The sequence below is a fragment of the Pyrus communis genome, chromosome 8, assembly GCF_041283825.1.
Source record: "Pyrus communis isolate YQ-2024b chromosome 8, ASM4128382v1, whole genome shotgun sequence".
NCBI classification, from domain to species: Eukaryota; Viridiplantae; Streptophyta; class Magnoliopsida; order Rosales; family Rosaceae; genus Pyrus; species Pyrus communis.
Genome location: NC_142572.1, coordinates 20,823,153 through 20,845,912, shown reverse-complemented (window position 1 = coordinate 20,845,912; position 22,760 = coordinate 20,823,153). Strand labels below are relative to the sequence as shown.

General features: G+C 36.2%; 2 protein-coding genes, 1 long non-coding RNA gene and 1 pseudogene across 4 annotated transcripts; 2 read left to right on the top strand and 2 right to left on the bottom strand.

The window, feature by feature from the left end:
- Nucleotides 1–7,765: 7,765 nt before the first annotated feature.
- On the top strand, nucleotides 7,766–8,767 carry LOC148695320 (uncharacterized). The gene is made up of 2 exons (XR_015965787.1): nucleotides 7,766–8,260; nucleotides 8,432–8,767. It is a non-coding gene; the product is annotated as an uncharacterized LOC148695320 (long non-coding RNA).
- Nucleotides 8,768–11,695: 2,928 nt separating this feature from the next.
- On the top strand, nucleotides 11,696–14,032 carry LOC137717376 (uncharacterized; annotated as a pseudogene).
- Nucleotides 14,033–14,494: 462 nt separating this feature from the next.
- LOC137718089 (copper transporter 5.1) lies at nucleotides 14,495–15,171 on the bottom strand. The gene has a single exon (XM_068457601.2). It carries the CDS (start codon nucleotides 15,046–15,048, stop codon nucleotides 14,605–14,607), a length of 444 nt encoding a protein of 147 aa, XP_068313702.2. The 5' UTR covers nucleotides 15,049–15,171; the 3' UTR covers nucleotides 14,495–14,604.
- Nucleotides 15,172–17,025: 1,854 nt separating this feature from the next.
- On the bottom strand, nucleotides 17,026–21,410 carry LOC137717347 (putative disease resistance protein RGA3). 2 transcript variants are annotated; one of them, XR_015965490.1, is made up of 3 exons: nucleotides 18,187–21,410; nucleotides 18,026–18,091; nucleotides 17,026–17,600 (listed from the first exon to the last, which is right to left on the bottom strand). XR_015965490.1 is itself a non-coding variant. In XM_088698854.1 (2 exons), exons 1-2 carry the CDS (start codon nucleotides 21,063–21,065, stop codon nucleotides 17,528–17,530), a joined length of 2,952 nt encoding a protein of 983 aa, XP_088554980.1. In that variant the 5' UTR covers nucleotides 21,066–21,410; the 3' UTR covers nucleotides 17,235–17,527. The 2 variants fall into 2 exon arrangements, 1 of the variants encoding a protein (XP_088554980.1); XM_088698854.1 differs by lacking the exon at nucleotides 18,026–18,091 and having other exon boundaries at nucleotides 17,235–17,600.
- Nucleotides 21,411–22,760: the final 1,350 nt, after the last annotated feature.

Here is a 22,760-nt window from a genome sequence, read left to right as displayed (position 1 = left end):
CAGCTCCATCTCACTCCGCATAAATAAAGTAATCATGTGAAAGTTTACAACAAAAAAAAAAAGTAAAAAGTAATCATGTGAAAGTCTACCAAAAAAAAAAAAGTAATCACGTGAAAAAGAAAAGGAAAAAAAAATCATCAAGCCTTCGTTACCCTATTATTTATAAACGACAAGCGTTCAATTATTACTTGGTAATTTGTATTAAAACCCTAGCTCTGTTTTTGGGCATCAAAAGGGAATTCGAATCATGTTCATATTATATTGTTTGATCAGTTTTTTTTATTTATTATTTTTGTTTAATTTTAAGTTAAAAATTAAAATAAATTTTAACCATACGATGTATAATAAATAATTAAAATATGAAAATTTTTAAGGGCTTGGGCTTGTTTAGTATCTTACTTGAGTTCAACTTTTTTAACTCAAAAATACTTTTTGAGTTTTAGGCTTTAAATTCTTGTTTGGTAGGATTCTTTTTAAAAATTAGATTCAAAACTAACTTAAAAATGTAAGTTATTTCTTAAAAACACTAAAAATGAGTTTTTAAAATTTTCATTCTCTTTTCTCAACATCTTCTTTGGTCCTTCCTAACCCTTTCTTTTTTCTCTCCCAACCCTTTCTTTCTTCTCTCCCCACGTCACACCTCGTCTTCTCTCTCTCCTCAGCCTTTGTCTTGTCTCTCTCTCTCATCATTATCTTTTTCTTCTCACTCCTCACCTTCTCATCGTAAATTTTTTGCTCTCTCCTTATCCTCCTCCTGTCTTTCTCTCTCCTCGCCAACTATTTCCTCTCTTTTCTCTTTCCCAATTCTTTCTCTCCTCCAATTTTTCTTCAAGGAAGTTTGAATTCAAACTAAAAAAAATTATTTTTAAAAATTCAACCAAACAGATTTTTGAAAATTTGAGACTTAAAATAAAATTGTTTTTAAGTAATGTTATTTAAAAATTATTTTTAGGAACAACTAAAATTTTTGAATAAGATACCAAACAGGTCATAAGACTTTTACAATTTAAACCTGAATGGGGATTCAAATCCCTGTTTTTGAAGTTTACGTCGGCACCGCTTGTAACCATTTGTTTATTAATCATATGCACCGTTTCCGATAGAAAAAACAATAGCTCTGTTTTTACCTTTTATTTTTTTATGTGTAAATTTTCAGCTGGAGCTTGCTTGGTATTGTAAATGGTCTTTGATCGTTGGTTGGATTGTGCAACTTTTCTCGTGTGTATTCAGTAGTAAGAAAATCTTTTAAATAAAAAAACAAATTTAAAGCGATGTCAATCATTTCAAGTGAAGTAAATTAAATGGTAGTGCACTGTCATATTTTGTTGAGGCCAACACCAACTCACATCACAGAAATGAAGTAATTGTGTGTAAAAAAGAGAAAAATATCATGTCTTGGTTTACCCTACCTTTTATAAAAGACAAGTATTCAATTATTATTTGGTAATTTGCAAAATATAGTTCTGTTTTTACTTTTTACCTTAATCATGGTAAATCCATTGTTATGTAAATTTTCATCTGGAGCATTTACCGAACTATGTTTTATGAATTGCATTTGAACTGATACACTTGATGCGTGAGGGATTGAATAACTGGGATATACTCGGGGACAACCAAGAATCTCTTTATGTTCATGGTTAAAGTAGAAAACATGGAACTATACATTAGACTATGAGAAATCGTTTCAACACAATCTTTTTCAACACGCTCTAAACTCTTATTCTGATTGTTAAATCTATTTTGATCAAATCGTTATCACGTAAACTCGCGCATTATTCACTCCACTTACTACTTATCGTTCTCCTTGATACAAAGAAAATATGCAATTGATATACTTAAAGACCATGGTTTCTTGGTTGCAAGGCCTCTGGAGTTTCCGATGGAAGAAATTAAACTTTTTTTTATAAAGAGGAGCTACTCAAGGATCCTGCCAAATACTGACGTTTGGTTGGACAACTAATCTATCTTACCATCAATTGTATGGACATCACATATTCCGTACGTGTACTTAGTCGGTTTATGCATGAAACGCAGCAGCCCCAAATGGATGCCGCTCTTCGAGTTGTTTGATATCTTAAATCTACTCCTGCCAAGGTTTGTTCTTTCCATCAAACAACAAATTAAATCTAGTTGCTTATTGTGATTCTGATTGGGTTGGTTGTCTAGTGACTCGTTGTTCAACTACTAGGTAGTGTGTGTTCTTCGCCAATTCATTAATTTCATGGTGAATGAAAAGATAGATAACAATTTTTTTTTGTCTTCAACCGAAGTCGAGAATAGAGTTATGGCTGGTACTTGGCTACATTTTATGTTGGAAGGTTTACAATTGCCACATTATGGAGCATCTATTTTATATTGTGATAATCAGTTAGCCTTACATATATGGGTGAATCTAGTTTTTCATAAGAGAATTCGGCACATTGAGATGTATTATCATTTCATCATGGACAAGATAGTTGATGGCACAAAAACTCCATGATATGAGAATTCTTCTCAGATTAGCTGATGTTTTTACGAAACCATTAGGCAAGAAAATGTTCTTGGTAATGTTACGCAAGTTGGGAGTTCTTGACATTTGCTCTCCAACTTAAGGGGTGTTAGAAAGTCACTGGTGATTAGATAGGAAACTTATATATGATTGATTATGTATGATAACTGCTAGATCTACAATGATGTACTATTTTTCCACCCACATTATAATTTAAATCCAAATAAAATCCAAATTCCTATTTTTGAAGTTTATGTCGGTACCGCTTGTAACCATTTGTTTATTAATCATATGCATCGTTTCCGATAGAAAAAACACTAACTCTGTTTTTACTTTTTATTTTTGTGTGTGTAAATTTTCAGCTGGAGCATTAACAAGCTTGGTATCGTACTTGATCTTTATTCGTTGGTTGGGTCGTGCAACTTTTCTAGTGGGTTTTCAGTAGTAATAAAATCTTTCAAATAAAAAAGAAATTTGTACCGTCATACAAACTTATACACTATTTCTAATTCAAAATATAAATTAAAATTTTAAACGATGTCAGTCATTTCGAGTGAAGTAAATTAAATAGTAATGCGTTGTCATATTTTGTGGAGGCCAACTCCGACTCACATCACAGAAATAAAGTAATTATGTGTGAAAAGGAGAAAAATATCATGCCTTCATTGACCCCACCTTTTCTAAAAGACAAGCATTCAATTATTGTTTGGTAATTTGAAAACTCTAGTAGTTCTGTTTTTACTTTTTACCTCAATCATGATAAATCCATTTTTATGTAAATTTTCATCATATGATTGATACACTTGACGTGTGAGAGATTGAGTAACTGGGATATACTCGAAGACAATCAAAAAATCTTTCAATGTTCATGATCAAAGAAGGAAATATGGAACTATATATTAGAATATGAGAAATTGTTTCAACACAATATTTTTTAACGCGCTCTAAACTTTTATTCTGATTGTTAAATTTATTTTGATCTTATCGTGATCACGTAAACTACATTGCTTAAATAACAACTATCGCGCATTATTCACTCCACTTACTACTTATCGTTCTCCTTGATACAAAGAAAATATGCAATTGATATACTTAAGCCATTTCCAACTGTAAAAGAACCAGAGGGCTCCCTTTAGCCTTATAGCCCTCAAGGTCAAAAAAGGAAATACAAAGATGATCTCGTCAGCCATTTTTTCAACCTCCGCAATTTGTTGACGGTGGAAAATGAAATGAAATGCGGAATGGTTTGTGGCGTTTAGGGATGGACAAAATACCCATGGGTTTGAGTAATCGCGGTTACCCGCTCATTTAAATTTCACGGTTACGGTTATGGGTAACCGTTTAGACCAACAAACGGTTATGGGTATAACCGTTTATCCGTGAAATTTAAATGAACGGTTATGGGTATTACCCATTGTTATAATGGGTATCCATCTGTTATGGGTATTACCCGCGATTATAATGGGTATCCATTTACCCATTTAATTTAATATATGTAAAATTAAAATAAAATAAAAAAATTAAAAACCAAAATTTTCAATCTCTCCGCCAAACTCAAACCAAAGAAGCATTGTCATAGAAACGATACGAAAAAAGTAAATAAACTGAGAATTTTGGGCACCCCTAACGATGCATGCATACAAAGTTGAATCCGATGAATTGTTAGAAAAAATCAACAGACATAAATTATCAAGAAATGTGTAAGAAGTAAAATAAGGTACGTAGATTATACACCCTACAAAGTTCTAACAATCGGGAGTTCAATGATCAACAGAAATGTCATGGCAAAGTCAATGTCGAGCAATAGAATATTAAACTATCTTCAAATAATAACTAATTAGACCTCAATGATGCAAAGCCAAATACAAGTGACTGAGCTGAAGAAAAAAAAGCAAGTAAAATCTTTTGCACCGTTTGTAAATTATTATTTTAATTATTGAAATTGTGTGAGGATTTAAATGATTAAAATACGAAAATGTATATTAAAATGTACTTATAAAAGTGTTTAATTGTCAAAAAATAAAAATTACAATAATTTTTTTTGTAATTTTCAAGTTGTTAAAAAAAACATGTAGACAGGTGAAAAAGAAGTAAATGGGTAAAAAAAAATAAACGGATAAATGATTATGGTTCAATGGGTAAACAGTGATTGTTAAATAGGTACACGGTTATGAGTATAAATATAATCATTTATGCAATTACCCAATTGATAAACGGTTCTGTAGATATGAATATAAACGATTATGGATAAATAACTGCGATTACCCGTCTGTCATAGCCGATGTCTATCTCAAGTTGCGTTGGCTCTCTTGTATCCAGCTTACATGATTATTCCAAGTCAATCAGGTCAATTAAAGTAAAGTTAGTGGTTGGTGTGCTGTCATATTCTGTGTAGGCCAACTCCAACTCACACCATAAATAAAGTAATCATAAAGCAAAAAAATCATAAAGCTTTCATTACCCTACCATTTAGAGCAGATCCACCCCACAGAAATCTGCCCAGCACCCAGTCAAATTACCAGCCCAGCACTCAGTCCACACCCTCCAGCCCGTGAAACAGCCCGGCACCCAGTCCAGCACCCAGTTCACACCCTCCAGCCCGTGAAACAGCCCGACAAGCGTTCAACTATTACTTGGTAATTTGTATTCAAACACTAGCTCTGTTTTTGGGAAGAGGATCCTCTTCTTTGTAGGGTTATTAGGAATTTTCACATTATAGACATCATCATAAATCATATGGTCAATTTTTATTAATTATTAATTTTGTTTAATTTTAACTTAAAAAATTTTAAATAATTTCTAATCGCATGATATACAATAAACAGATAAAATAAGGTAAATCCCCATCCAAATCTCTGTTTTTAAACTTTATGTCGGCACCGCTTGTAAACATTTGTTCATTGATCATTTGCATCGTCTTCGATAGAAAAAAAAATGAAAACTAAAAAAAAGATCTTGAAAATTTTGAGTATTAATGATAAGGATAAAATAAAGGATAAAATGAATAGTATCAGGTTTGACTTTTTAGTGTAAAAATATGATTTTTTATTAAAATGAACTGTACCGTGAGTTTTTCGTTAAAACTCTCTAGAAAAAACACTAGATCTGGTTTTACTTTTTTTTTTTTTTTTGTGTAAATTTTCAGCTGGAGCATTACCAAGCTTGCTTGGTATTGTAAGTGGTCTCTTTTTTTTTTTTTGGTAAAAATATTGTAAGTGGTCTTTAATCGTTGGTTGGGTTGTGTTCAGTAGTAAGAAAATCCTTTAAATAAAAAATATATTTTATAACGTCATATAAATTTATACACTATTTTAAAATTAAAATTTATAACGATGTCACTCATTTCAAGTGAAGTAAATTAAATGGTAGGACGCTGTCATATTTTGTGCAGTCTAACTCCAACTCACATCACAAAAATGAAGTAATTCTGTGTATAAAGGAGAAAAATATCATGACTTCATTGACCCTACCTTTTATAAAAGATGAGCATTCAATTATTGTTTGCTAATTTGAAAACTCTAGTAGTTCTGTTTTTACTTTTTACCTCAATCATGGTAAATCCATTTTTATGTAAATTTTCATCTGGAGCATTTACCAAACTTGGAAAAAGTTTTATGACTTGCATTTGACTGATACACTTGATGCGTGAGGGATTGAATGGCTGGGATATAATCGGAGACGACCAAGAATCTTTCTACGTTTATGGTCAAATAAGGAAACATGGAACTATACATTAAACTACGAGAACTTATTTCAACACTCTTTTCAACACGCCCTATACCCTTATTCTGATTGTTAGATCTATTTTGATCATATCGTGATCATGTAAACTATCTTGCTTAAATAAGGACTATCGCCGATTATTCGCTCCACTTACAACTTATTGTTCTCCGTAATACAAAGAAAATAGGCACTTAAGATACTTAAAGACCATGGTTTATTGGTTGCAAGGCCTGTGGAGTTTCCGATGGAAGAAATTAAACTTTTTTATAAAGAGGTGCTACTCAAGGATCCCGCCAAATACTGACGTTTGGTTGGACAACTAATCTATCTTACCATCACTTGTCTGGACGTCACATATTCTATACATGTACTTAGTCGGCAGCAGCCCCAGACGGATGCCGCTCTTCGAGTTGTTTGATATCTTAAATCTACTCCTACCAAGGTTTGTTCTTTCCATCAGACAACAAATTAAATCTAATTGCTTATTGTGATTCTGATTGGGCTAGTTGTCGAATGACTCGTCGTTCAACTACTAGGTAGTGCGTGTTCTTGGGCATTTCATTGATTTCGTAGTGAATGAAAAGATAGATAACAATTTTTTTTTGTCTTCAACCGAAGTCGAGTATAGAGCTATGGCTGGTACTTGTTGTGTACTTGGTTACATTTTATGTTGGAAGGTTTACAATTGCCGCATTATGGAGCATCTATTTTATATTGTGATAATCACGCAACCTTACATACACGGGTGAATCCAGTTTTTCATAAGAGAACTCGGCACATTGAGATGTATTATCATTTCATCATGGACAAGATAGTTGATGGCACAAAAACTCCATGATATGGGAATTCTTCTCAGATTAGCTGATGTTTTTACGAAACCATTAGGCAAGAAAATGTTCTCGGTGATAGTACGCAAGTTGGGAGTTCTTAACATTTGCTCTCCAACTTAAGGGGTGTTAGAAAGTCACCGGTGATTAGATAGGAAACTTATATATGATTGATGATGTATGATAACTGCTAGATCCACCATAATGTACTATCTTTCCACCCACACTATCATTCCAGCCACTGTAAAGAGTTCAAAATTTGAAATGCTATTTCTCCACCTATTATTATTCCTAAAATAACCTCTAATATATATCTAAAGTTATAAACCTATCCTCTTAGAAAATAGAATACAAACAATTATATATAAAACTAAGATCAAGGACATAATCGTTATAAAATTTCATCTGCTTCATCTAACATAAGAAAAATACATGACTGTTTCATATTAAGTTCGTTATTATATATCTTTTAAGGTCATTATCTGTTATTTTATAAACGGGCAAACTTGTAATTAACAAATACATTAAAACGTGGATGAGAATATAAGACACTGAGATAGAAATAACAACACTTTTTTGTATTTACATTGTATCCCTAGAATTTTGGTTTTCCCATTGTACAAGGAATCTGATACGTATATACGTACACAATTTAATGGAAATACGCATTCAAGACAAACATAATTCTCTTGACAATGTTTTGCCGCTAGGGGTGTTGGATGCGAGATCCCACACAACCTCCCTTGAAAGTGAGTGAGAAAGTGTTGTTAATTAAAGGTTTCTTGGTCAAGCCTTGAGCAAGCTCTGCAAAATTACAGATTTTGCCATGAGCTCCCAATTGGATACTTGAGCTTTAGTCCTCTCGAAATTACAGATTTTGCCATGGCTCTGCAAAATTCGCTGAGTAAGCCTCTTTCAGTGTGGAAGAGAGCATGTTCGCCGCCCTTTCTTGCCATGTCAGAAGTACTTTCAAACCTTTGGGTTGTTCACTGTTCATTTATGGTAAAAATAAATACCCAACAGCAAAACATGAATTAAGTGAGATGTTGGGCCTTGGGTAGGCTCAACTGCTTAATTTAGGTCCAAACAGGGAGTTTTGGATGACGTGAGGCGGCTCCGAGGGTTCTGCCAGCATGCAAACTGGTGGCGGCGAATCTTGCCGTGATCACGATCACGGAGGAGGTGTTGAAAAAGCTCGGCGTGGACACTTATCGCTGCATTTGTAAGGAAAACTTGGTTGTGAATGAAAACCTGCAAGCACACTTTTCACCCTCCTTGCATTGTATTCAAATATTTGAACATTTGTTATATTGTTAATGTATCTCATTGGTTGCGTTCAATTCGATTTTCGACGGACTGACTGACTGGGGTTTTTGGGTTGTTTTGAGTGTAGCAGGATGAGCGCAATTTTTGTCCGATACGCCGGCAGGAGTCACAGACGGATGATCATGCATACGAGAGCTGGAAGGAGAGGGAGAAGGAGGCCGAAGCAGATAGAAAAGGGGCTTCGAATGCGATTCGAGGTGGTGAATACATATATGTTTAATGTTTAAAGGATGATATTTGGTTCAACAGTTTGTCAAATTTGCAGCTTCGTCCATAAATTCTGATTCATTCCATCGCATTAAGCATGGCCGTGATTGTGTGCTCTGTTTCTCTGGTAAGGTATGTTGTGATTCAGACAAATAATACAGCAAATTTGGTTTCTCTGGTAAGGTAGTTATTTCTACTTTCGATTTTAAACTCAGTACAAATATTGGAATTGTACGTTTTTATATATCTATTTTTATCGTCATCGTATTATATGTATATATATTTTTGACTTTATGTTACTACATAATAATTTGTATTTTCAACTTTATATTTTATACGAGTATTATACTATACTACCATATTAAGAAAGAAAGAAAAAAGGTATGAGCTTGGCACCAAATAAGAGGAATCATTGCAATCCTATCGCGACGGAATGACATTCTTTTTTATACAACCGCTCCAACTTAATTTCTTCCTTATATATATATATATATATATATATATATATATATATATATATATATATGTTTTCTCCCTATTTTCGAGTATTTTACATATAGCAAGTTATTTCAAATTTCGGAGATAAAATTTTATTAAGGAGGTAAATTGTAACGACCCATCCTTAATTTTACGTTTTTATCTATAATTTTAAAGTGTGAATTTATGAAAATGCCCTTCGAGGTAAAACGTTGACTTTTGTTGACCACCGTGTCATGTCGCGTGAGAGTATCCTTGTAGGACTCGTCGCTGGCGTATCCTTGTAGCACACCAACACCCTTTTTCCCCAGTGAAATCTAGTTTATGAACTTGCCATCGGCCGAAAACAACTCGAACTTGCCGTCGGGCCAATAACAACTCGACAAGCCCGAATTGCTGTGGAATTCATACAATGACTTTGAACTAGCAGAGAGAGAGTTTGAGAGAGCCAGAAATCTGTACGGGCGACTCTTAGAACGGACCCAACACGTTAAAGTCTGGATCGGTTACGCAGCATTCAAGGCATCGGCTATGGTGGGAGGAGACGGAATGCGCTCAGAAGATGCTATTGAGCAAAAGGAACAATGCATTCAGCGCGCCAGAAGGGTTTTCGAGAGAGCGTTGGACGATTTTAGAACATCAGCGAATACTAGGTTCTAATAAAATCTCTGCAGAAACAAGCAATGAAAAGTAATAAATCCTCAACATCATGACTTGTATCTCCTACGGATTTCACAGGAACGACAAGCCATTCAAGAAACACGAAAGAAGCTATGAGTGCAAGAAAAAAGGATAATCATAAAATGATGCACATATTATGTGCCATGTTTTGGAAGAACCTGAAGATGCTACTGAGGTTAAGTCCCTTGCTCAAACTCATACAGACCAGATTATGGAGAATCAGGCACATGTTACCATTGACATCGAACGGAAAGAGGGAAAATGGGTGAAACTACTGAAACACTGCATCTACCGGTCCCCGTCCATTTCATTTCATGCAGTCAGTAGCTCACGTTATAAAGACAAGCTCCAATGAAACACGCCATTTACAGAACAATTAAGTGTGAAAGTATTCCAAAGTATCAACAAACCCACAGCAGAAATCATCGAATACTCCTCGCAAAGCCAACCACACACAAAAAAACCCAACAAACCCATTTCATAACGTTCCACTAAAATCAAGAAATCCATACACAACAAACACAATGCTTGCCCAAAACGCTTAGCAAGATATAGAATTTTAGCTCAACGGGTTAATCCGACTCGCTGATCTTTCAACTAAAAATTTCCATCTGGGTAGTTTCAGACGAACCCAAAAAACCATCCAAAAAATTACATATATGGAGCAGCAGTGTGATAGCTCACGGGAAAAATAAAAAACGCAAGAATAGTAAAATTAAGAGCAATTAAAGGAGAAAGGCAGAGAATTTGGACCTTGGGGAGGTCGATATGCTCGTAAAGAGTCCAACCGGACGAACAATCATGATCCTTGCGGCTGTGGTCGTACAGGCAAGCCATCCCTCTTTCCCTTTATTACTGAATTTCTCACAAGAAAATTACGAAAGACGAATGAAGAAGAAATAGAAGCAACCAGAAATAAGAGCCGAGCCGAGCCGTCGCGTTTTTAAGAGGAAATTACATTTTTAACCCTGTAGCGAATTTCATCTTTTTTTTGTTCCTTACTAAATGAGTAAATTGTAGCAATGATTCTTCAATTTTAATTAAATTAGAACAATAGTCCCTTAATTAAAAATCTATTCCCATTGGTTCATCAACTCATCAAAATGTGAAGATCTGGTCATTTTCATAAACTTCGTTAGAATTTTATCAAAATGAGTTATGTTGAAAGGATCATTGCTGCAATTAGGGTCCCTCAACTTATGAAAACGTGTGGCTATGATTATTTTCGTCACATTCATCACATTTGTATCAAAATGAACTATGTTGAAAGGACCATTGCTACAATTTGATTAAAGTTGAGGGACCATTGCTCCAATTTGGTTAAAGTTAAGGAACAATTTCTCCAGATTAAAGTTGAATGACCAATGGTAATAAATTTTTAGTTGAGTGTGCATGTTTTAATAAATTGAGGAATTAATAATAATAAATTTTTAGTTAAGAAACCATTAATCCAATTTTGTTTTAAAAAAACTTTACTACAATTTTTACCCTTACGAAATTGGCACAAAAGTAAAGGGAACAGAGGGGAACTCCTAGTCCAATTTTATCGCGGACTCAATTTCCTGTATGATTTGGGATACTCGATGTCCTATTTGATATGGGACTCTTAGGGCTGGTTTGGTATTGCTGTGCTTTAAAAAAAAGCTGCTTCTGTTGTGCTGTGAGAATAAGCAGCTGTGAAATAAAGCAGCAGAGTGTTTGGTAAACTTTTTTGTAAAAGTGCTTTTGAAAAAAAAAAAAACAGTATTATAGTGTTTGGTAAACTTTTATGTAAAAACAGATGTGAAAAAAAGTCAGTTTTTCAAAGCTGGGTTTTGCAGCTTCTTGTTTTTGGCTTTTTTTCACCAAAAACTGTGAAAAAAAGCTGAAGCTAAATGTTTACCAAACACAAAAACAGCTCCCAGCTTTTTTTTATACCAGCTTTTTTCAGAATCACCTCAGTACCAAACCAGGCCTTAGTCTCCTATATATTGTGATTTTCGTAACCATATTCAGAAATCACACCTCTCATTCTTTTCTTTCCACACTTTGATTTGGGGTTTTTTCGAATTCGAGTTCAAGCTTTTTAGTTTCTAAAGAATTATGGCGAAGGACAGCAATGGCTACAAGGACACCGATGACAAGTTGACGCGGGCAAAAAGGGTTAAGAACAAAGCCCCAGCCCCTGTCCAAATCACCGCAGAGCAACTCCTCCGCGAGGCGCGTAAGGGTGAGGAGGGTGAAATCTGTCCTCCCCAACAGCAAATAAATGACGCTACCGAGCTTGCTGATTTTCGCCTCCGAATGCGCAAGGGATTCGAGGACCAAGTCCAGCGCCAGAAGCGGAATGCCCGCGTTTGGATCAAGTATGCTCGGTGGGAGGAGTCCTAGAAGGAATTGGACCGTGTACGCTCTGTTTGGGAGCGGCTCCTTGAGGTAGATTATCGAAACTACACCGTCTGGGTCGAGTATGCCGCGATGGAGATGAAGAATAAGATGATCAACCATGCGAGGAATGTGTGGGAGCGTGCTGTGCAACTCTTGCCGAGAGTGGAACAGCTCTGGTACAAATATATTCACATGGAGGAGATGATAGGGAATGTGGCTCGTGCTCGCGAAATATTTTGGAGGTGGATGACTTGGTTGCCTGACCGGCAAGGCTGGATCGAATTCATCGAGTTTGATCTTCGGTATAATGAAGTAGATCACGCGAGAGCGATTTTTGAGCAGTTCGTACAATGTCATCCAAAAGCTGACGCTTAGATTCGGTATGCCAAGTTTGAGATGAAGAATGGTGACCTTGCAAGGGTAAGGGATGTGTTTCAGACGGCAATGGATATGCTAGACAATGATGAGGGGGCCGAACAGTTGTTTCTAGCTTTTGCTGAATTTGAAGAAGGGTGCAAAGAAATCGAGCGTGCGAGGAGTATTTATAAGTTAGGGCGTGATCGTACACCAAAGGGAAAGGCTGATTCTTTATATAGGATGTTCGAGGAATTTGAGGAGCGGTATGGGGACAGACAAGCGATCGAGGATGCAATTTTGAACAAGGCAAGGTTCAAGTACGAGCAGGAGGTTAGGAAGAATCCTATGGATTATGATGACTGGTTTGGTTATATAAGGCTAGAAGAAAATGCAGGGAACAAAAAGAAGATTAGACAAGTTTATGATCGAGCGATTGCCAATGTTCCACCGGCTCAAGAAAAGCGGTATTGGCAGCGCTACATTTATCTATGGATCAACTATGCACTGTATGAGGAGATTGATGCTCGCGATGCGGACCATGCACGCGCTATCTATAGAATGTGCCTTGAACTGATTCCTCATAAGAAGTTTACATTTGCAAAAATGTGGATTCTCGCAGCCGAGTTTGAGATCCGACAACTGAAACTCGAGTCTAAACGTAAGATACTTAATTGGCAAGGCAGCTAAAGGCAAGATATTTAAGAGGTATATTGAGATTGAGTGGCAACTATGTAATGCTGATCGCTGTCGGAAACTGTATGAAAAGTATCTGCATTGGTCGCCAGAAAATTGCTACGCGTGGATCAGGTATGCAGAGTTTGAGAAAAGAATTTGCAACACAAAACGAACCAGATCGGTTTATGAACTTGCCATCGACCAAAAACAACTCGACAAGCCCGAATTGCTGTGGAAGTCATACATTGACTTTGAACTAGCAGAGAGAGAGTTTGAGAGAGCTAGAAATCTGTACGGGCAACTATTAGAACGGACCCGACACGTTAAAGTCTGGATCAGTTACGCAGCATTCGAGGCATCGGCTGTGGTGGGAGGAGACGGAATGCGCTCAGAAGATGTTATTGAGCAAAAGGAACAATGCATTCAGCGCGTCAGAAGGGTTTTCGAGAGAGCGTCGGACTATTTTAGGACTTCAGCACCAGAACTTAAGGAACAAAGAAGTATGCTGCTAGAACAATGGCTGAACATAGAGAAGGAGTTTGGGGATTTCGGTGATGTTACGTTGGTGCAAGCGAAGCTGCCGCGGAGATTGAAGAGGAAGAGGCCAATAGTTATTGAAGATGGTGTTTCTGCTGGGTTTGAAGAATACATTGATCATCTTTTTCTAGAAGAAGCTCTTAACACGAACTACAAGCTCTTCGAAGCTGCCTACAATTGGAAGAGGCGAAAAGATTATTCTGCGAAGGATGGGGACGATAAAGAAACATAGTACATTGTATGTTTCGGGTATCATGAGAATCGTTTGGAAGTGATTTTAATTTTAGACTTATTTTTTTATTAAAGCACCTATAAAAAAATACTTGAGTGTTTTTTAAAGTTTTCATTAAGAGTATTGTTATTCATAGTTTCATACCATGTTTTTATATCATATTTTCGTACTATCTTAGATTGCATTTGATGACAGCCACATCATTTAAATTAATCAAAATTTTAAATTTAGATCATTATTTAATAAACTAATAATTAAAAAAAATTAATTAATTAAATAATGATAATCTAGTATAAAAATATGGTATGAATAACACTACTCTTTTAATAAAAATATTTTCAGAAAAAACGTTTTTAATACTTGAAAATTTTTAAATGGTACTTTTAAATCAAAGAGTTCGTTTGGAAGTGTTTTAAAATATATTTTCTTGTAAATATTTTGAAATCAATCCTTATATAAAACACTTGAAATGTTTTTAAAACGAAAAAAACATTTCTTTAAAAAGTGATTAACTCATTTTGAAAGCTAACGTGTTTTTGCTTTTGGATTCATATCTTCCTAATGCATCAAGCAACGTATAATTACAATCAACAACAATAATACAAGATTTTTTTATAGAAATTTACTAAATTCATAGCACATCGGCAAATGCGAATTGCAGCCTTTCGAATAGTATCTAAAAATTTACTAAATTCACCCAAAAATCTCTAAGCACACGCACACGGATTATCCACCACCACGTCATCGTCCCCACTCCGAAACGCCAGGTAACCAATCGCCAGGCCAAAAACGATGGCCACGAACACTCCGCCGTTAAACGACATGATCGCCAGCATAATCATGTACCCGATCGCCGCGTTGACTCCGAAAAGCACGCTCTCCGCCAGCCTCCCCGCCGAGAACCTACCTCCGGCGCCGCCGAGCTTGGCACTGAGCAGCGGGGTCCGGATCGGCGCGTCGGACGAGGATTTCAGGGAAGATGAGGAGGCCGCGCGCTTGATGCGCACGCGCAGGTCCTCGAGGTACTGGTAGAAGGCAGGGACGAGAAGGCAGGCGAGCAGCGTGAGGGAGTAGCTCGTCCACGTGTCGGTTTTCCACGAGTCGAAGAGGAGCGTTACCTGCCGGCTCCAGTAGAAGGTCATGTGCATCATCTTCTTCGATTTCTAGAGAGATAAAGTAGAAGCAGCGGATTTTGGGGGGATTTTTGGAGAACAAGAATTGCGAGAGACGGGTAAGAAATTTAGAAAAATGGAAAGTTTGATCCGTTTGGTGTGTAGTACTACTACATTGTTATTTGTTTGGTACGAGATGTGCGTTGGGATGTACCCTTGGAGTTGTCATTATTTACGGTTTTCTCTCCATGGGTTTCTTCTAGTCTTTTGATTTTGTATGCTTAACAGTGTTTAGAGGGTCTGATTTGGAATTTAGAAAGTATGGGGCCCCGCTAAGTATTTGGGCTTGATGGCAATTTTGTCCTAAGGAAAAAAAACCCAAAATGCAGTACAAGGATCGAAGATGGTAAAGAATGTAAACGAAGGCCCCGCTAAGTGTTTCTTCCCTTTCTCTCCAAAAGCGAGAGCAACTCGTCTGGATCGGATTTAGCACCATTATGACGTTTTGATGTTGTTTGTATTTTTTGTTATATGACATTGAATTATTAGATTAGGAGGTCGCAAGATAGGAAATCAGCTTTATGCAAGTCCTCTTGTAAATGGCAAGTTTGCTATTTTAATCTCTTCAAGTGCCTTTTTAATAAGATCAAATCTTTTCAAGTTGGAATGTGGTATTATGAATGTAGTCTCACTTGTTCCAATCCAATATATTCAATCAAAACTTCTACATCAAAGGAGACTAGCCCTATTAAGTCTTACAATTTTTTTTTTTTTTTAGTACATAGTCATACATATTTTTACACTAAAGAGAGAGGGAGTTCGACTAAGCCACACAACGGGCAGCCTAATTTGGTATCGAATTCGCCATTCACGAGATTCGAATTTAAAACCTCTCACTTCCTATTAAGTCTTAGATTTTGATATGCAGGAAGTACTAACCTAGGGTAGAGATCCACTTTGTATCTAATTGTCCAGAGCTCAAGGATCGGGCAATTTGGACTACTCAAAATTGAATCTGATGGTCTCTATTAACTCATTTCGCTAGCCCACCTCACAAATCAAGGACTCTTATTTCTCTCTTTCACACAAACCAAAGGCACGGATTTCCTGTCCTTAGACTCGGAGCACTAAATTCTAGAGAGGAACCAACCTTATCTTCTTCTTGCTCTCTTTAGATGAAGCAAATGCAATTATTTAGGTGAATAGTAAATAAAAATTAGATAGTACAAACAAACAAAATTTGAATGATGACTTTCAACGGATGGCCATCAAGAGTGAATTGTAACTTTGCTCGCTATTCTACAACAAATTTTTCAATGTACTTAGTATACGAAACAAAACATCACATGTTATTATATAATTGGAGTATCACGCCTCATGTTTCAAGCATATTGAATTCTCTCATATTCAACAATCCATGAATTTCTTGATTGTCTAGGAATTTGAGTCACAATATACAATTGCTTTATGGGTTTTTTTTCTTTCTTTTTTTTTTTTTTTTTTTTTTTCTTTTTTTGTTTTTGTATAAAAAGTTGCTCGATGGTTGGAAAAACACTTGGACTTTATTTTCTAATAAATCATTGTATTTTGAACAAAGACACATAAAAAGCAATTGTAGAATACACACTTAATCAAGTACACCTAATTATCTAATATTTATATTTATATAACATTACTAATTTGATAAGGAGTGTGATATTCACACTCATTTTTACTTCTCACACATCATTTTAATTTTCAATCGTCGGATTAGATGAATTGAAGAAGATCAAATGACAAAAATCAGCAAGAGGTGTGTGAGAAGTAAAAAGTGATGTGTGGATTGCACACCCCATTTGATAAAGATATCACAATACACACACACACACACACACATAAAGGAAAGAAAATACCTTTTCAAAGAAGATTAATAGATATGCCTAGCTTGCGAGTCACCAGTTGATTGTCATTGTTCATGTCCTTTGAAGATTAATAGTTACACTACCACGCACTCACCCACCAGGCAACTCATGCAAGTGAACAAATGTAAATCAAACGACGTTGATAAAGGTGTCGTTTATGAAGTAACGAGAAGGCGTGAGAACGCAGTGACGTGGATAGACAGTTGGAATGTGAGACGGCGCGCAGACGATCCGATTGCCACCTCCGTCTCCCAACGGTGACCTCCCGCCAAGCCAAACTCACAGAAATACAAGAATAATCCGAAACCGAAAAACGCAGAAAAGTAAAAAATCCGATACGATACAAACCGATTTAACCCGAATCTGAAAATGGAATCAAGGTACATAGTATGACTATCCTTTACAAGGAGATCTACAATCATGTAAGCTCCTCAAACCAAACTACGTCCATGTGAAATGCAGTTAGCTTCCCTGTTCACATGATTGTGTTTGACCTGTTGAAATATGGCCATGAAGGATCATTAAGCGCAGGTCCGAGCAATGAGGAGTCAGCAGAGGAATGCTTTGAGGAATCACTTTCCAGTGCCAGAAAGTTCTCATGGCTTAGGTGAAGATGATCAAAATTTGTGGGGAAGATTCAGTAATGGTATGTTGATGGTCGACATCACGCTTTTAGGTTCTTCCGAATCCCTGAAACGATAGGTAAATTACCTATTCAGCAACATCTCTATGATATTGTCCTAAATTAAATTTTCCTAAGGAACAACCAAATAATGTATATTAAAGCCAAACAACAAACCTCATGAGAAACCTGAAGGTGACCTCAACTAACGCTCTTTAATTTGGCTCACCTTTGCTCAAGGCTTACTATTTTTTGCGAAAACTTGAGCAACTAAGATAAGAAAATTATGCGCCGTGGAAATTTGATATCGAATTTGGTACGTACGTATGAACAGTTACTAAAAAGTGCTTCATAAATCAGTAAGATGATCGCATGACATGTTTCCTAGATGGTTTATTGATATCATTACTTTCACTCAGTCGTTCCGCAAAGAAATTAGAAATGAGTAGCTGAAGTTAAATAATCCTTGAAATATTTAAAGGAAGACAATTACCTTTTAAAAGAAGATTAATATGTATGCTTGGCTCGCAAATCACCAGTTGATCCACATTACTCGTATCTTTTGAAGAAGAAAAATAAGAAAATTAAACAAATTAAACAAATATGATGATAGCATACATACATGTGTAAATAAGATAGATAGAGCTCACTTACCAGTATTGTAAGAATTTGATGTTTGGGATGTGAGAAATCTTGGGCCACTCCTCTCCACTGCCATGTTTACAGCGCTCAGAAAGACTCGGACAACGACGAATGAAAAGATCCTGCAGTGGTGTTTTGCAGAGGAAGTCTGGCAGTGTTTTTATGCCTTTACAGTCCCAAATTTCTAAAGAGGAAAGGCATGGCATGATTGAAATTTCAGAATCCTCTTTGTTCCACCCTTCCACGCCTACTTCCCACTCTTCCAACGCTAACATCCTGTAGATAATGAGTTGTTTTAACTTTGGAAAAAATGAGGATGATGTCAATGACGCTTCATCTGAGTCAACTATTCCCAAAAATTCACCACCAATCTTTTCCACCTTCTTCATAGAATTTAGAGTCAGCTTTTCCAGGTAGGGCAATTTCCCAAGAGGAGGCAAAAACTTGCATTCACTCCATCCATATAGATAGATGATTCTTAAGTTGTGCAAAGACATCATCCAATTGGGGCAGGTGGTGCCTGAATGATAAGAAATATCTAAGGATTCCAGATTCTCGTGCGGTCGTAAAGCATTTAGTATTTCTATTGTGCTCTCTGTCTGCTTGTAAAAGACATACTCAGAATTAATTTCAAGATGAAAGAATTGCTTCAGGTCCCACAACTGTGCCTTCTCAAGCTCCCTCTCGTCGTTCACATTCCCCTTCAAATTTATGCTGAGACTGCCCTCAAGGTTCAAGACTCTCAGATCTCCCACTTGTAATGCTGCTCTGTCTTCATCCTCACCACAAACCACAACACACTCATCAATTCTTTTCAATTTTTTTAATCTGAGAATTCCTTTTGGCAAGTACTCCAGCTTACGACAGAACCCAACATACAGGTGCTTTAAGCTAATCAACTTTCCCATGTTATCAGGTAGTTTTTCAAGTGACAGACACCAATCAAGACGCAAGGTATACAAATTGTACAACTCACAGATACTGTCCGGCAATATCTTCAAATAACGATTCCATGACAAATCAATATGCCTCAAATGTATCAATTCACCAATTTCCTTTGGGACTTCACTTATGCCAGAGTGACGCACATTTAATGTCCTAACACATTTCAATTGTAGAATAAAGTTTGAGGCTATCTTATCAGAGGATGAACCAAAACATGAGAGCGAACGTAGGTTTTTGCAATTGTCATATGCATTAGAAGGTGGGAGAGACTCAGCACGTTCCGACTTTAAGGTCAAATGACGAACCTTTTCACCCAAACCCTCTATTTCACTGTCAACATCCGCATCAGTGATCAAACATTCATCCTTGGTGAGAGATTGCACAAAGTCATGAACAATATCATGCATTTTGCAACCTGTAATTTTACCACTAGCACTGTCTTTCTCCAAATCTTGAAAAAAAGACCGTGCTACTAAGTTATCAAAAATTCTTTGACCAACTTCTCCCTCATCTTTATTCCACTTTGAATTAAGATAATCTTGTGCCATCCAAAGATTAATCAACTCATCCCTCTCAAACTCATGATCTTTAGAAAAACAAGCACAATACAAAAGACAACTTTTGACTGCTGGGGCCAAATCATAATAACTTAGAAAAAGTGATTGAAAAACTTCTTGCTCCACCTCTTCTTGATCCCATATCTTACTATTCAAGACATCTAGCCATTCCCTCCGTGTTTTCTTATTGTACATGAGACTACCTAAAGCTTTTGCAGCAAGAGGTAAGCCCTTGCATTTCTTTACAATATCCCTACTAATATCTTCAAACGCCTTGGACTCTTCTACTTCTGTATCATCAAACGCCAAGTGATTGAAGATCGATAAACAATATTCTTCACTCAACTTTTCCATATCGATCTTGTCCCTTCTTGCTCTCATCATATCAACGACCTCATGCTTTCGTGTGGTCACCAATATTCTACTGCCATGAGCACCATGCTTAATTAGTGGTGCCCTTAATTTTTCCCACTTGTTATGATCGTGGGTCCACACATCATCTAGGACAAGGAGAAACCTTTTGCCCTTGATGGATGTTGACATGCGTTGCAAGACATGATCCAACTCATTCGAGCTTGAACCATCGTCACCGCTTATAGCTTTGGCTATCTTAATCTCATCAAAAAGATCTGAGACACAAACCCACACTTTCTTCTCAAAATAGGCTTCTACATTTTTATCATTATAAACAAGTTGGGCTAGAGTTGTTTTTCCCATTCCTCCCATCCCTATAACAGGGATGATAAGAAGCCCCCTCCGATCTTCTCTACCATTACTCAACAACTTTGTTATCAGATTGTCTTTCTCCTTTTCTCGACCAAATACCTCTGACATGACGACATCAGACGCAGTCTTCTGCCGTTCAGGTAATTCTTGAATGCCTCTTTCTGTGAGTTGAAACCTTCTTCTTTGCTCATCGATCCTACTTAGTGTACCATTTAGATCTTTTATCTTACTCGCAATGTCACGGCGAGAACTCATCTGCAAGGATATGTCTTTGGCTTTGCGAAAACAAAGGCAGCTAGAGGAAACAGAGAAAGTTACCTTCTTCTTCTTCTTCTTCTTCTCCTCCTCAGGAACAACAACATCTTCACCTTCTCGTTCTTGCTTCTCAACCTGTTGTCTCAGCATGTCAGTGTTCCACTCGTCCAGCACGTCCACCATCTGGAAGGATATGTCTTTGAGCTGATCCAACCAGATCCTCACGCTGGCGTCCTTGAATTGCCTTTGCTCTGCATCTTCGAGAACGGCTTGAATAGCTCTGAGATTGCCAGCAAATTCTTCAACATCTTCCTTGGCATTCAAAACAAGTTTCACCTCTCCGTCAACGTACTCGTAAACTGTTGAAACCAGCCGATCCAGTAGCATGGAAATGATTCCGTCAGCCATTTTTTCAGCGTCCGGAATCTGTTGACACTAAGTGGAAAAAGAATGAAGATGAAATGCAGAATGGTTTGTTGCCTCTCTCCTGTCCAGCTTATACGACTATTCCAAGTCAATCAAGTCAATTAATAAAGTGCAGTGAGTGGTTGGTGTGCTGTCATTACTCTGTGGAGGCCAGCTCCATCTCACTCCGCATAAATAAAGTAATCATGTGAAAGTTTACAACAAAAAAAAAAGTAAAAAGTAATCATGTTAAAGTCTACCAAAAAAACAAAGTAATCATGTGAAAAAGAAAAGGAAAAAAAAATCATCAAGCCTTCGTTACCCTATTATTTATAAACGACAAGCGTTCAATTATTACTTGGTAATTTGTATTAAAACACTAGCTCTGTTTTTTGGGCATCAAAAGGGGATTCGAATCATGTTCGAATTATATTGTTTGATCAGTTTTTATTAGTTATTATTTTTGTTTAATTTTAAGTTAAAAATTAAAATAAATTTTAACCATACGATGTATAATAAATAACTAAAATATGAAAATTTCTAAGAATTTGTTTGGTATCTTACTTGAGTTCAACTTTTTTAACTCAAAAATACTTTTTGAGTTTTAGGCTTTAAATTCTTGTTTGGTAGGATTCTTTTTAAAAATTAAATTCAAAACTAACTTTAAAATGTAAGTTATTTCTTAAAAACACTAAAAATAAGTTTTTAAAATTTTCCTGCTCTTTTCTCAACATCTTCTTTTGCTCCTTCCTAACCCTCTCTTTTTTCTCTCCCAACCCTTTCTTTCTTCTCTCCCCACCTCACACCTTGTCTTCTCTCTCTCCTCAGCCTCTGTCTTCTCTCTCTCTCTCATCACTGTCTCTTTCTTCTCACTCCTCACCTTCTCACCGTAAATTTTTTGCTCTCTCCCTATCCTCCTCCTGTCTTTCTCTCTCCTCGCCAACTATTTCCTCTCTTTTCTCTTTTCCAATTCTTTCTCTCCTCCAATTTTTCTTCAAGGAAGTTTGAATTCAAACTAAAAAAAATTATTTTTAAAAATTTAACCAAACAGATTTTTGAAAATTTGAGACTCAAAATAAAACTGTTTTTAAGTAATGTTATTTAAAAATTATTTTTAGGAACAACTAAAGTTTTTAAGTAAGATAACAAACAGACCATAAGATTTTTACAATTTAAATCTGAATGGGGATTCAAATCCCTATTTTTGAAGTTTACGTCGGCACCGCTTGCAACCATTTGTTTATTAATCATATGCATCGTTTCCGATAGAAAAAACAACAGCTCTGTTTTTACCTTTTATTTTTTTATGTGTAAATTTTCAGCTGGAGCTTGCTTGGTATTGTAAATGGTCTTTAATCGTTGGTTGGATTGTGCAACTTTTCTCGTGTGTATTCAGTAGTAAGAAAATCTTTTAAATAAAAAAACAAAAATTACAACATCATATAAATTTATACACTATTTTAAAATTAAAATTTAAAGCGATGTCAATCATTTCAAGTGAAGTAAATTAAATGGTAATGCACTGTCATATTTTGTGGAGGCCAACACCAACTATCGTGCATTATTCACTCCACTTACTACTTATCGTTCTCCTTGATACAAAGAAAATATGCAATTGATATACTTAAAGACCATGGTTTCTTGGTTGCAAGGCCTGTGGAGTTTCCGATGGAAGAAATTAAACTTTTTTTATAAAGA